The sequence below is a fragment of the Notamacropus eugenii genome, chromosome 5 (genome assembly GCF_028372415.1).
Source record: "Notamacropus eugenii isolate mMacEug1 chromosome 5, mMacEug1.pri_v2, whole genome shotgun sequence".
Lineage (NCBI taxonomy): Eukaryota > Metazoa > Chordata > Mammalia > Diprotodontia > Macropodidae > Notamacropus > Notamacropus eugenii.
In genome coordinates this window covers 336957857-336972186 of record NC_092876.1, presented here as the reverse complement: position 1 = coordinate 336972186, position 14330 = coordinate 336957857, and the positions used below count along the sequence as shown (strand labels likewise).

Genomic DNA, 14330 nt, shown 5'->3' with positions numbered 1-14330 from the left:
GGCAGCAGAAGGAAATATTAATCTTCAAAAAGATTTAAGAGGTAAGCTGGATTTCTAATCCACATATTAAAGAGTTATTAAATAGGAGAATTATCAGCATAGCTTAGGTTTTTAAGAACAGGTTGGCAGAGATCTAATTTTATGATTAACTGTATGTCAGAAAGATAATTTAGTCAAAACAGGTAGTTTATGGACCAAAAATTAATGATGAAACAATTAATGAGGTGAGAATATAGATACTTAGAAACCAAAGCTATTTCCCAACAATATTCAAGAATGAAATTATTCAGTTCCCAATATAAATCATTAACTTTTAGAGAAAGGGAAAAGATTATTTTTTACCCTAGCTGTAGTACATGGGAGAGTAAACTAAACTGATATGATATAAATGAAGAGGTATAGCTCTTTGGGGAAAAAAAAACCTCAAAGGCCATCATGTTTTATGTTATTTGGAATATTCCCAAGGGAAGTGTATATTCATAACAATCTATGCCCTCTAGACTCAGCAGTGTAAAAACTGTATTTCGTGCAGGGTTCTTACCACTAACAAGGCACTATCATCAGTGTGCTGAGACCTTCTGGATGGAAAGGGACACTAGGGAGGTGGGAGAAAAATGAAGTAATGTCAACGATATACAGCAAGGACAGAAGATAATATAAACAAGTATACATACTTTGGAAGAAGATATTAATAAGGTATAATAAGAAGATTGCTAGCGAAGTACCACATTCACACTGCCTTGGAGTTCCATTCATATCTATTAATCAAGAGACCTTTATTAAATGCTTATACTCTGTGTTATGAATACTTGGACTTCACTGGGTGAAATGTTACTATATGAAAACAACTTATATGCCATCCAAATCCCTTGTGAGCAAGAAGGAAATAATGCAGTTCACACAGTGCAAAAGAGGAAGCAGAAGCACAGAGCACTACAGTGACATTTTCATGCTCATTCAGTGAGAAAGAGGCAAAACCAGGAAGAAATCTAGGCCCGCTTATGGTGAGTTCAGCTACCTGTCAATTAGGTTTCTCAAAGAAAACCCAAGATTACAGGAGTCAAGTACTCAAACATTTAGGATATTTAAAAATTAAAATTCTAGGTATTTTCCTCTTTTAATTCTGTCTAGAAGCAATTTAACTTTTTGGAAAATTCAAATAACCTATGAATATGTCACCAAGAAAGAAGAAAATATTTAGGAGAAAGGAGGTAAGAAAGAATATGGATTATAAGGACTTCAAAAGTTCGGTTGGAGTTATAACTCTGTTATATTTCAGATACTCTGCCAACTCAAAGGCCTGAATATAAAAAAATCAAATGAAATGATGTTTAGGTACCCAGTTAAAATTAAAACAACAGCAACAACTTGTTTTTTGGTCTGGACCACCAATTCATTATTAGTTTAGAGAGATGTGTCAAAAGCAAGACTTGAATTCAAGTCTTGCAGATTCCAAGGATGGTCCTTTACACACAACATTATGCCTAGTGGGTAATTATTTGACTAGAAACAAATTCGCTATCAAGTATAACTTTTAAAAGTATTATGTATTTAAACTTACCTAATTACCAATATTCAACAAGCATTTAACCATGTAACACATTTGTCACATAAATAAGTTACTTTACAAAAGTAAAATTGTTTTTGTTGCTTGACACATTTTCACATAAATTTTCTAGACGGTGAGGATTATATAGTGGGAATGATAAGATGGCACTGTAGAAGGAATATGCTACTTGTAAAACAAATGCAAGTTTTAACAATCTTATCAGAAAGAAAATTAGTTCAAAACTAAAGTCAGCTCAAAATAACTGAGTGACTTCTTAATAAGGTCAGGAAATTGTACACATGAACATATAAAGTAAGCAGTCTATTCAATACTGAATCTAACTTACAAACAAGGAATGATCAGTGACAGAAAGATGGTTTGTGATAAAAAAAATCATGCTGAAGTAGATGTACAGAACATGTGAAATTTTGAGATAAAGGAAAAATGACAGTATTTTGAGGAAAAAACTGTTAACACTAGACTCTATCATCTGAGAGATAATATTAAATTTCAAAGATAATGTCATGATACAATCTTACTCTCTTACCTCACTATCAGGAAGGTTTTGTTTCTGAGGACTTTGTGATGCTTTTTGCTATAAATAAAGACACAACTTGTTAGGACTAAATAAATTACAAAAGAGAAATTTTGATCTTCATCACAAAGCACTTATCATGGTGTATACGTATTGGTAGGGGGAGCTTTCTGATGGGGATTTTCCTATATCAATGAAACCACACGTTTATTTTTAAAAAATCAATTATTAAGCAACTACTATGTACAGGGCTCTATGTCAGTAGAGTTCAAGGATTACAATGTAACTAACTGGGGGAAAAAAATCAAAATAAAATAAATTTACTCAGTGGAATACCAATGCAGGACAATCCACACCGATAGTATCAGAAACACACAACTAGATAAAATTCTGAACACTGTTGAAAGATCTCACCTTGACAAAGTCCAAAACAGCATCTCTTTGTATTTGTTTGGTCCTTATTTTCTCCTCCTCATACTGTAGAGCAGCAAGTTGTGCTTCTTTCCGTGTACGCTCCACTAATTGCTCTCGTCTCCGGTGGAATTCTGTATCTGTCTGAGAAAGCTATAAAAATAGTGTTATTCTTTATGAGCCAATGGGTATAGTTTTAAGGCTAAATTCACAACAGGAGATAAGGAACAGCTCAAAGGGCTTTCCTCTATTATCCACTATTCCGTAAAATAGGTGTATTTCCAATCTTTAGTTTTGAAATGGGTTAGAAAGTGGGAGATGCCTAATTAATTTTAGCTTTTGCATGTAAAATCATAGAATCATATCACATAACTTGTGTGAGCCCACAAACAGATAACAAGGTGACACATCTGGAAACCAACAGCAATTGGTTTAATAATACAAAAGAAAGTAGTTTTTTCCCCTGAAAATAAAGCTGTACCACTCAGCAAATTACCTGACTGTGACTCTGTGACAGCGACAGAAGATAAGATGCTTCAACTGGAATCCTGATCAAAAGAAACACTTTTTGGTAACTAGATAAATACAGATTCAAATGACATGTATAATTTTAATGTATTGCAAAGACTGCCTTCCAGTGGACTGTTATCAGTAAACTACGACAGTGTGGTCAGTACTGTAAGAGTAACTACATTTTATAAACCTGAGCTCATCATTAAATCAGGCTAAAGCAGTAATTGACGCTACTAACTCATGTTTCATGTTATTTGATATCACTGATTAATGTGCTGTCTGCTAACCAATGTTTATATCACTGCGCCAAATATAGCTAACTAAAGATAACTACAGTTATCTAAGGTAACTTTTCCTAAACTTAATCACATTTATTATGTTACAAATAGCTACTATTTTCTTTACCAGAATGAACCACAGACATACAAGTAAATCAAGATCTTTTTTTATACACAAGGCCATTTTGCAGATGTAAATCTAGCCCACAAGTTACCTTGGTAATGACTCTTGTTAACTAACAGAAAAACTCTGTCACAAATAAGAATACTATTTAACAGTAGAATGATGAAAATTCAGCTGATTTTGATTTTTTAACAAAGAGAAGCAATTTGTTACTTAAAAATTCTTATTTTTGCACCGCAGTCTAATGTAAGTTATTTCTTTTCTTGTTCTTTAGTACTTGGCTCTTTCCTGTAAGCCTATAATTCCTTAATTTTTCTGAAAACAAAAAATTTCAGAATATAAATTTTTCTAGTTTTTATCATGCTATTTAGGACCTGTCAAAACTATACCTAAATCATCCTAAATCATTGGAAATCAGGGTTACTTTACGTTTATCAAGTCACTGTCACTCCCTTGCTCAAAGGCTCCAAAGGATCTCTCAATGCCTACATGATAGGATTCTAATATCTTAGCCTGGTTTAAAGGCTCTCCTGAGCGAGCCCCATACAGTGTAATATTATCACTTACTCAAAAACCTTTTGGTGAACCTCCTGGTCCAGTATGCTCAGCGTGTCTCTTTAACATACAACTGCTGACTTCAAATTAAACATAATATCACTCGTGTAAAATGTCTGTACCCTTCTCTCCATATTCCAAAGTTCCAGCCTCAAATTCCATCCTTTCTATGAAGGCTCCAAGGATATCCTAATTTCAGTTTCTCTGAACTCCAGTAAGGTTTATTTCCCTATACTGTTTATAGACAATATAAAGTAGCAATATAAAGAAATATGTTTTAGTCTCAACCTCCTCTGTTCCATGAAACCTTCAAAGACAATTCACTATAAAGTGATCTAGCTCTTCTATGAAATTCATCACATCTATGTCACTGATTTGACAATAAATCAAAAATGACATTTTAAAAAACTGCTTTTTGTAGTATTTATAATATCTCCACCTAGACTGTAAATTCTATTAGGGTAAGAGCCACGTCTCAGAGGGAGGATAAGGAATTGTATGCTCTAGCAAAGTTTGAAACTTTAAATACTCTGTATGACTACCTGTCAGAAGCATTCGCCTTAACAAATACGACTGGATTTCTCATAAAACAAATACTTATGTACCATGGAGAGTGGAATTTTCTTTTCTAGTCAAGATGGCTGCCTGAGCAGGGAAAGACCATCTAGTTTCCACATACCTATTCCAGCTAAAACCTGAAATTTATACCAGATTGATTAATGATTAAGAAATCCAAGAAGAAGCTACAGAAAGTGATTTTGCTGGGAAGGTCAAATGTGAAAGATGTCTTAATTTGCTATCACATAATTTTGTTGAAAAAAATTATCCTTTCTCAAAATCAACTCAATTATTTTTCTGAAAAAGACTATAATCAATTAAAAATGTTTTAAAGCTGTTTGTCTTTATCCCCTTCTGAAACTCCTGTTCTATATGTAAGTATACATGTATATGCATATATGTATACACACATTTAAATGCTACAGTGACCTTCTCTTCTATTTGAGGGTACGGACATTCCTATTACTAGTTCAGCTGGTTAGTTCTTATAGTGCAGCAATATTCCATCACACTCACATGCCATAATTCGTTCAGGCTTTCCCCAATTGACGGGCAACCCTTAGTTTCTAATTCTTTGATAGAGCAAAAAGTGCTAATTAAATACTTCTAATGCTTTCCAGAATGGCTGGGACAATTCAAAACTCTACCAACAGTACATTAATATACTTATCTTACCCCAGGCCTCTTCTCTCAAACAACTGTCATTGAGGAAGAACCTCAGAATTGTTTTATTTGTATTTCTCTAATCATGTGAGATTTAAGAGCATTTTTGTTCCTCTAGCTCTTGATAATTTTGAGTTCTTCCTTTGAGAACTACTAATTCATATCCTTTGGCCATTTGTCAACTGGTATTGACTTAATTCTTACACATTTGAATAAATTCCTCATATGTCTTAGAAATGAGACCCTGAACTTTTAAGGAATTGTTTCTTTTAATTTTAAGGCAGTGATGCTATTATATTAATTTTCGTTTGGCTGTGTGACCCTAGGCCAGTACTTAAGTTCTCAGGGCTCCAGGCAACTCTAACACTACAAGTTACAGAAAAGGTGCCAACTTGTATAGGTAGTGTGAGTTTACTCATCCAAGATTTTCTTATTCCAATGAAATGATTGGTTTTGTTCTTATTCTTATCCTAAACATTAAGGAAGTATAAAACTAAAGACCATAGAGCTTTCTTCCTCTATTCAGCTTATAAACAATGAATTTTTGGAATTCTGAGATGAGAGGTATCTTTCTAAGCCCTAAGGAACAATTTTTGGAAGCACCTTGAAGAAAAAGGTCATTAATGGAAAGTACTATGATGTATACATGATTAATGTTTCGTGTCTCAATTTCTCTGATTGTAAAATGAGAGCAATATCTTGTTTTTGCTTTTCCTTATAACCTTAGCTTACAAATGAACAAGTGCTTCCTCCTATTTTTAAGCCAGATCCTTTCATAACTACACTTTTAAGTGTTCGGTAAAATTTTATAAGACAGCCACATTTCATTTAAAACACTACACAGAGCTAATCTATAATAGTTTTCAAATTAATTATGCAATAAAAAGGTGAATATGAATCTTAACTTGGGATTTAAGAAGCTTATTTTAATATATCTCAAATAAGTGTTATAGGTCATCGTTTGCTGAAAGATTTTAGGTTTGACTAGAATTTTACATACATAATTTTAATTTAAGAAAAATATATCAGGCCTCAAAAATTACTGGGTAAATTGCACTACATATTTTATTATATTATATTATATTATGCAAATGAGTCACATTCAAAACTTTTCAGTCAGGAGAGACGTATTTTCCTTTGTTGAAGAGTTCTCTAAAAATCTAGAACCTTAGTAAAGTCTTTTCTAATTCAATATCCTTGAAACTCTTCTCACTGAATTTTAATTCTGAAGCAAATGATTATGAATAACATGAACTGATTTCTCATACCTGTTTTGATGAGAGTATCTTCTCAGGTCTTCTGTTCTTTGAAAATCTCTTATGGGTACTGGCTTTACTGGTGAGTTCTAAACCAAATAAAGATGAAGTACGAAATTTAACAAATGTAATGTAGCCTGAGTTCTGAACTGTTAATTATGTAGTTCAATTATTTACTGAACTATATAATCAGGGATTTTGTCTCTTAGATTGCAGAGAGCTTAGCAGAATCTATACATTATAATTTATCATACTGGACTGTTAGCATCATTCTAATTTATGATCTTTTTTCTTTGGACTGGACTTGTGATTTTATTGGCATCTCCTTGTGTCAGATGTCAGTGCTCTGTCCACTATATAAAGCTACTGGTAAGCCTTAATACCTATTTTAATAATTCAAGAACCAAAGATTTTATTGGTTCATGTGTTCCTTCTATCAGTTCAGACTGCAACTCCTTCATACCTCAGAGGGAGGGCAGGAAGAAGGAAACAAGCAACTATTCTGTGCCAAATGCGATGAGAGGTGCTTTACCAAATATCTCATTTGATCCTCAGAACCACTCAGGGAGATAAATGCTATTACTATCCTAATTTTACTGCTGAGTAAATTAAGGTGGACAGAGGTTAAGTGATGCATCCTGGGTCACAGAGGTAGTAAACATCTGAGGCTAGATTTGAACTCAGGTCTTTTTGACTCTAGGTCCAGTGTTCTCTCTACTATGTCACTGATTTTACCTTAGTAGACTTTTTTCCTGAGTTGCTGGGGATAAAAAATTTACCACCTGGTGGAGAACTTAGTAGATGGAACTTTCCAGACTTAGGTGGATCCTTGGACAACTGACAAAGTAGGTCACATTAGCTGTGTGAATCCCTTTTTACTTGGTAGGACATTGCAGAGGACATACTTTCCTGGGAAATCAGTTTGGATTGGTGAATAGTGATAGATTTGGAATCAGAAAGACCTTGGTTAGAAACAGGCCTCAGATACTAGTTGTATGACCATAGTTAAGTCATTTAACCTCTCCACATCTCCGTTTCCTCATCTGTGAAATGGGGATAACACTAGGCATCTACTTCAAAAGTTTACTGTTAGGATGAAATGAGATAAAGTGCATAAAGCACTCTAAATCTTAAAGCAGCACAGAAATGTAGTTGATGATAATTGATGATGATGATAACCTTCAAAAACTCTGTATATTCTCCATGCTTTGATGAGCCAGCACAGTAGGACATTAGTGGAAGGTCAGGAATATACACTTCAATATTTCAAGGACCTGTGGTTTTCCTTCTACAGTTTAGTAGATAGAGATAATCTTTGACAAGTACTACGACCCAGAAGTTTATTCCCCTATGGCCAAACTGGTAGTAAGCCTCTCATTTAGCTAGACTAATCCCTGGACAAAGATGTAACATTTGTCAATAAACCAATATTCAAAGCATGCCAGCTTGGCTGAACCTGTGAGTGCCCTATTACAAGAGAACTAGAGTTGCCTTCACACCACAGTGGAGACCATGAGTAGGAATTTAGTGCAAGCAGTTATATATAAGCACAAACATATTTGCCTACCCAGCATAGTTCTAGTACTTCATAAAATCATATCTTACTCTGAATAGATTACATAAACACGTAGTAACACAGAATCTTAACAGTCAAAAGGGATGTTAGAGGGATGTAGTTCAATCTTTTACACAGTAGAGGCTCTTTTACACCATATTTGATAATCAAATAATATGATTATGTCTAGCAATGGAAAGCTCATTAGGTAAATTAATTTTCTTTATTATCTCCCTATCATAAATTGTTGCTGTTGATAGGTATATGTGTAGTACCTGGGCTGCCTGATAAATATCAAGATGCTATAAAATATAATTCTGATTTTTTGTATAATGTTATGGAAGAAAAACCAAGAACTCTGCATTTTGGCCAAAGTGCTTGTCAGAGACAAATTTGTTCATTAGAATTTAGATAATTCAGCTTAAACAAGAGATTTCCAAAAGAAGAAGTTATCTCTCGCCTTACATGTCCTGCACTGAAATCTTATCATCATTCTTATCATCGGTCTTATCCCAGAACATTAACTTCCTAATATTAATTTGTAATGTGTAGCCTAAAAAAGGAAAATGGATCATTACTATGTTTCCATAGTACTATACCATAATTTACCTAGCAAAATAGAACTATCATTGGCAAGTTCACACATATAGGTGAGAAAAAGATAACTTTTTTCTCTTTTTTTAAAAAAATTATTTTATTTGTTTTCAGTGTTCTACAATCACTTTCATATATCTTAGATTTTTTTCCTCTCCTTCCCCCTCCTTCCTTACCTCCCTCCCTGCTCCATCCCTGAGATGGCATGCCATCTATTATAGGTTCTACACATACGTTCCCATTAAATACATTTTCACCTCAGTCATGTTGAATAGAAGAATTAAAATGAATGGGAGAAACTATAAAACAAAACAAAACATAATAAAAAAGTAAATGGTCTGCTTCATTCTGCAATCCAATTCCATAGTTCTTTCTCTGGATGTGGAAGGTGTTTTGCCTCAAAAAAAAAAGGTTACTTTTTACAGGATTAAAATAGTTGTATCCTCTACAAAATTCTGTTCTGATAACCTTACTGCAGTGTAGAGACAGATGACTCTGGCTTCTCAAAGGTCATACCAGTAGAATGAGTTCTATAAAGTTAGAAAGGCTCTGAATACCAGTCACTGGCAGACTGTATGTCTTTTATCTCATTTGATCTGTTCATTCTGACTACTACTCTCTTTCTCCTCCCTTCTGCAGCTAATCTCCTCAAGAAGGTTATTCACAATAGGTACTTTCTTTTCCTTGTCTGTCATTCTCTTCTTAATTCTTTGCAGTCTGGCTTTTGACCTCATAAATTAAACCCAAACTACTCTCTGCAGAGTTACTAATGAATGCTCAATTGCCAAATCAAATGGGCTTTTCTCAATCCTCATTCTGAAATTCTCTGCAGCCACTGCCACTGCTGATAACCCTGTTCTCCTTGATATTCTCTTCTCTCTAGGTTTTTAAGACACTACTCTCTCATCGTTCTCCACTTACCTAACTTCTCCTCAGTCTTCTTTGTTGACTCTTCATCCAGGTTACACTTGCTAGCAGTGTCCCAGAGGACTCTGTCCTGATCCTTCTTCTCTTTTCCCTCTATACTTCTTCATGTAGTATCCTCATTAGCTCCCATGGATTCAATTACCATCTCTGTGTCTGATGATTCTCAAATCTAACAATCCTGCCCTAATTTCTCTTCTGACTTAAAGCATCAAACTCAATATATCCCAAACTGAACTCATTATCTTTCCCCCCAAACACCCCACCTTCCTAATTTCTCTATTACTGTAGAAGGAACTACCATCTTCCCAGTGACCCAGGCTTACAAGCTAAGTTGTCATCCTTAACTCCTCATTCTCTCTCATCCTCCTTTATAGCCAATCTGTTGTCAAAGCCTGTTGAATTTATCTTGGTAACATCTCTTGAATGTGTTCTCTTCTCTTGTCTGACACTCCTACCATCCTGATGAAGGCCATCATCTCATGTCTAGACTAATAACATAGCATGATGGCTGGTTTCCCTGCCACAGAACTCCCTCCAACTCAGCTGTCCAACTCATCTTACTAAAGTGCAGGCTAGACTTTGCCATCCCTCTATTCAATAAATTCCAGTGGCTCCCTATTATTTCCAGGATCAAATATAAAATCCTCTTCAAAGCCTTTCACATAACCTGCTCCCTTTCTTCCTTTCCAGTCTTCTTACTGCTTACAATTCCCATATATTCTATGATCAAGTAACCCTATCCCCTTTGCTATTCTTTGCATAGGACACTCCATGTTTTAACTCTGAGCATGTTCTCTGACTGTCCCCCAGGGAATGCTCTCTCCTTTCATCTATGTCTTCTAGCTTTTAGTTTCCCTGGCTTCCTTCAAGCTTCAACTTACTTACTTTCTTACTTTCTCTAAGAAACCTTTCTTGTCCTTCTTAATCTTAGTGCACTCTGCTGGAGAATAACCACCCTCATTCCCCTGCCAATTTATTCCATATATATCTTGTTTGCACATAGTTGTTTGCATGTTCTTTCCTCTATTATATTGTGAGCAGAAGACTTGAGAACAGGGATTTTTTCTGTGTTTCTCTGTAATCATAGTGCAGAGGCATAATAAATGCAAGTTGACACTGACATAGCCTACCTTAGTTCAGCACCAAGAGAATCGCTACTGGTGGTAAAGTTTTTGGCTAATTTGGCAAGACTAAATCTATAGTTAAGATGGAATAAGTTGTCACACATTTTGGTGGAAGGAGTCCCTATTTTCTATTCTGAAGTATGTAAAACAGAGACAACACAGCAGCACAAAGTTGGGGAAAAAGGGAAGATAGGTTACTGCCACCTCCACTGATTTAGACATCAGAGCAAAGGATGCTCTCATAGTGCTTATACTGTTTAAATGTCAGTGCAGGCCTTATTCAAACACCAACTAGTTTCTGAGCAAATGATAAACTTGTTATGCAAATACTCTGCCAACATTAGAGAAGCTGTCAAAGAATGTTTTCTCATTGAACTTTAAGTCATGTATGGTAAAAGTACTTCATTGTATTTTTAAAGGGATCAAGATTTCAAACAAGTAGAAAGATTTTAAAAGGTGCAGAATAAACAATAACTGTATGTGATAAATTGATCTGGATTAAAAAGATACAAATTATTTTTAAAGCATGATAATGGAGGCTATTGTATTAGAGTTTAAATAAGGCACTAATAGGCCTTTTCATTTTCAAAAATGACATTAAATTTGACAATGAACCCTTAACATAGCCACAAAATAATTGAAGAGACCAAAAAAAGAATTCGTTGTCAAGATCATAACATGTCATTGTAAATCATGCAGCAAATTAGCTGCCTTTTGCCTTTGTAACTCAAATCAGAATCCTTCACTCAGCTGATCCAGTGTTATCTCCGAGTTGTACCACTTTTGGTTAATACAACACAATCCTGCTTTACATGTAAGATGTTTTATAGTTTCAACAAAAAAAGTATTATGTATAGAAGCATTCAAATAGAAAAGTCAAAGGCCTTCTTTCTTATTTATAAGAATAAAAATAATCCCAACGAATACACTCATCGTCTTGAAGTGATCACACTCTGCTTCAAAGGAGCTAAGTATGTAACTTTCCAAACTGGTTTGAAGTGTGTTTCAAATAAACCCTGTTTTGAGTCTTTGAGTAATTCTAGACATCAACATCCTACTCACAAGTAGACCCAACTTCTTTGTTATTTTTGAATAGAAATACTTATGTGTCTTGCTTCCACTCTGCACCACTGGAATTTGAAAAAGACATTTTGCAAATGGCAGTGGGCTGAATGCTCTATTTGTTCACGAAGGCCATTTTGTGCAACTCTGAAGAATATCCAAATAGTTAATTTTACCAGCAATTAATTTATATTCTATGTGATTAAATATCATATAATTAATCTTAACAATTTAATCCTATTTTATCTTTAGTGTTTACTTTAGGCTGTAAGCTCCTTCATGGTAGGGACTGTCTTTGTTTCTTTTTGTATCCTCAGTGCTTACTTTAGCACAGTGCCTAGCATACGATTGGCACTTAATAAATGTTTATTGACTGAATGACTGCTGCCAAAGGACAACTTTTTAGTTTTATTTGTAATTACTGATCATGTCAATATATAAGCCAGATTTAGTAAGCAGGAAAGCATTGGGTTTTTTTGGTTACTTCATTATTAAAAAAGAAAAAAAAAACAGGCATAGCTTACTTTGGGAATCTCATTTATTCCCCTTCTTAACTATGAAATAATTTTCCTTGATTTATAGCTGGACTCAAAACCTAGCTGGATTCAACAACTGCTTTTAAAATACACCTGCAGAACTAGAGAATTAAATTTGAAAATTAATTCTTCACAAAAAAAAGCAATATTAATACTGGAAGAATCAAGTCATATTGTCAATAGTCACCCTGAGAGTACGGAATTTCACACTATAATGAAGACTTTTACTAAGGAATAGGAACATACTTGAGTTTAAATATTTGTACCACCTCATGAGAAATTCGCCGCTGTTCGATGTATGATGTAAACTGGGAGCTGAGGCTGTCTGAGTCCAGGCACTTGGGGGGCCTCACCTCTTCCTCCTCTTCTTCTGTAGCACAGCTGTCAATATAGTCAATCTGATCCAGTTCATGTTCCACTTGACATAGAGAAACACATATGCACACCAGAAAAAGCATTCAGAGCAAATAACAGTGGGGAAAGAAATAGAAGCTATTAAGTGTCATGTTTGCTTGAATCACTCCTCCAGACTACTCTTGACCCACCATGCTCTTTCACTGATAACTATCCATTTTAAAAGGATATCAAGTTATATATGTGTCGGTGACCTGGTCTAAAGACACTATCAAAAAAATTAATTTTAGTTACCTTCCCTTTTATGAAAGAATATAACAACCAGCAGCAAAGTTACTGTCATGAGTTTTTTCATCCTTTCATTCCTGTTTCATTCTCTCCACAATTCCTCACAGTTTTGGATAAGGCTATTCATACGCAAGAGAGCCAGCTTACTTCTAAGTGGCTGAAAGACGTTGTTTACATTTAGGATTTGTTTTCAAGTGCTGGTTTGAGGAGTTAGCACCTCAGGTTCAGCTCAGAGCTTGTGTCTCCTCATAGAATTAAAGGGATACTAGATCACTGACAACCACATATTTCTTCCTATTTCCCTTGAGCTAGTAAATTGTGAAAAGGAGAGAAGAGTGAGAAGAAACTGGATGGGGTAGAAGAATCAGTGTTTCAAAGAATGAGTTTTCATTCTTTCAGGCCTATATATGAACAGTAGCAAATATTCTGATATAGCTCTAATTCAGTCTTTTTTTCACCTTGATAGGGCCAAATAATATTCTGCTTAGACCTAACTTTAATGATGGAAGATTATTACTTGTACAATCATGGAGCAGGGGGGTTTGGTGTTGGATGTTTTACAGAGACATGAGGGGAACTGAAACTTTTTTTTCTTCTCAAAATGTATAGCAGGAGAAAAAAATGTTAGTTAAGGTATAAGAATGTTGATTATCCTAAGTAGTAACCAGTTTGTCTACTGTTGTAAGTCAAATTTGGTAGTACATTTTAACTGAACAGTTAAACAATAGAATGGAAAGGAAATAAATTGTTCTTTTATTTAAGAACTACTTTTCTGATTTGTTTCTAAAATAATTCCACATTTCAATTTACAGGTAGTATGGCAAAATGCATAGAGAGTTGGCATTGAAATCACAAAGACCTGGGTATTAGTCCTGCCTCTGAAAAATACTTGCTGTATGACCACACCAAGTCATTTAATTCCTCAGTGAGCCCCAGACAACTAAGGGCAGTTGCTGACTTCAAGTGCTGGAGATGGTTTCTACACTACAAGTTTCTCACAGGTCAAGAACTCTGGTACACAGAAAAGTCTGTTTTATCAATTTTCTGAAAATCATTATTTGATGTCATTTTTGATCATCTTTGCTGTTTGTTATTCAGTTGCTTCAGTCTTGTCTGGCTCTCTCTGTGTGAACACATTTGGGGTTTTCTTGGCAAAGACACTGGAGTGTGGTTGGCCATTTCCTTCTCCAGCTCATTGTACGGATGAGGAAACTGAGGCAAACAGGGTTAAGTGACATGCTCAGGATCACACTGCTAGGAAGTGTCTGAGACCACATTTGAACTCAAGTCTTTATGATTCCAGGCCTAGCACTCTATCTACTATGCCATCTTGCTGCTCCTTGATCACCTTTAGGACTGAAAATATAAACAAGTGTACCTGATGTCATCTCAGTGGGCCCTAGTTTCCTCATTTGTAAAACTAGAGGATTGAGCAAGATTTCTAAGTC

General features: G+C 34.9%; 1 protein-coding gene across 12 annotated transcripts in view; it reads right to left on the bottom strand.

Annotated features, from left to right (window-relative positions):
• The window catches only part of LRCH3 (leucine rich repeats and calponin homology domain containing 3), a 160681-nt gene that overhangs the window by 43204 nt on the left and 103147 nt on the right, over positions 1-14330 (bottom strand). For 9 of the 12 annotated variants that reach the window (XM_072613709.1, XM_072613704.1, XM_072613712.1 and 6 more), the window contains exons 9-14: positions 12510-12658; positions 6455-6531; positions 2992-3043; positions 2499-2648; positions 2097-2144; positions 542-595 (exon numbers count right to left, since the gene is read on the bottom strand). In XM_072613709.1, the coding sequence (XP_072469810.1) occupies positions 542-595; positions 2097-2144; positions 2499-2648; positions 2992-3043; positions 6455-6531; positions 12510-12658 (530 nt within the window). The remainder of the gene's footprint in view (positions 1-541; positions 596-2096; positions 2145-2498; positions 2649-2991; positions 3044-6454; positions 6532-12509; positions 12659-14330) is intronic. The other 3 variants (XM_072613713.1, XM_072613702.1, XM_072613706.1) reach the window with 1 other exon arrangement.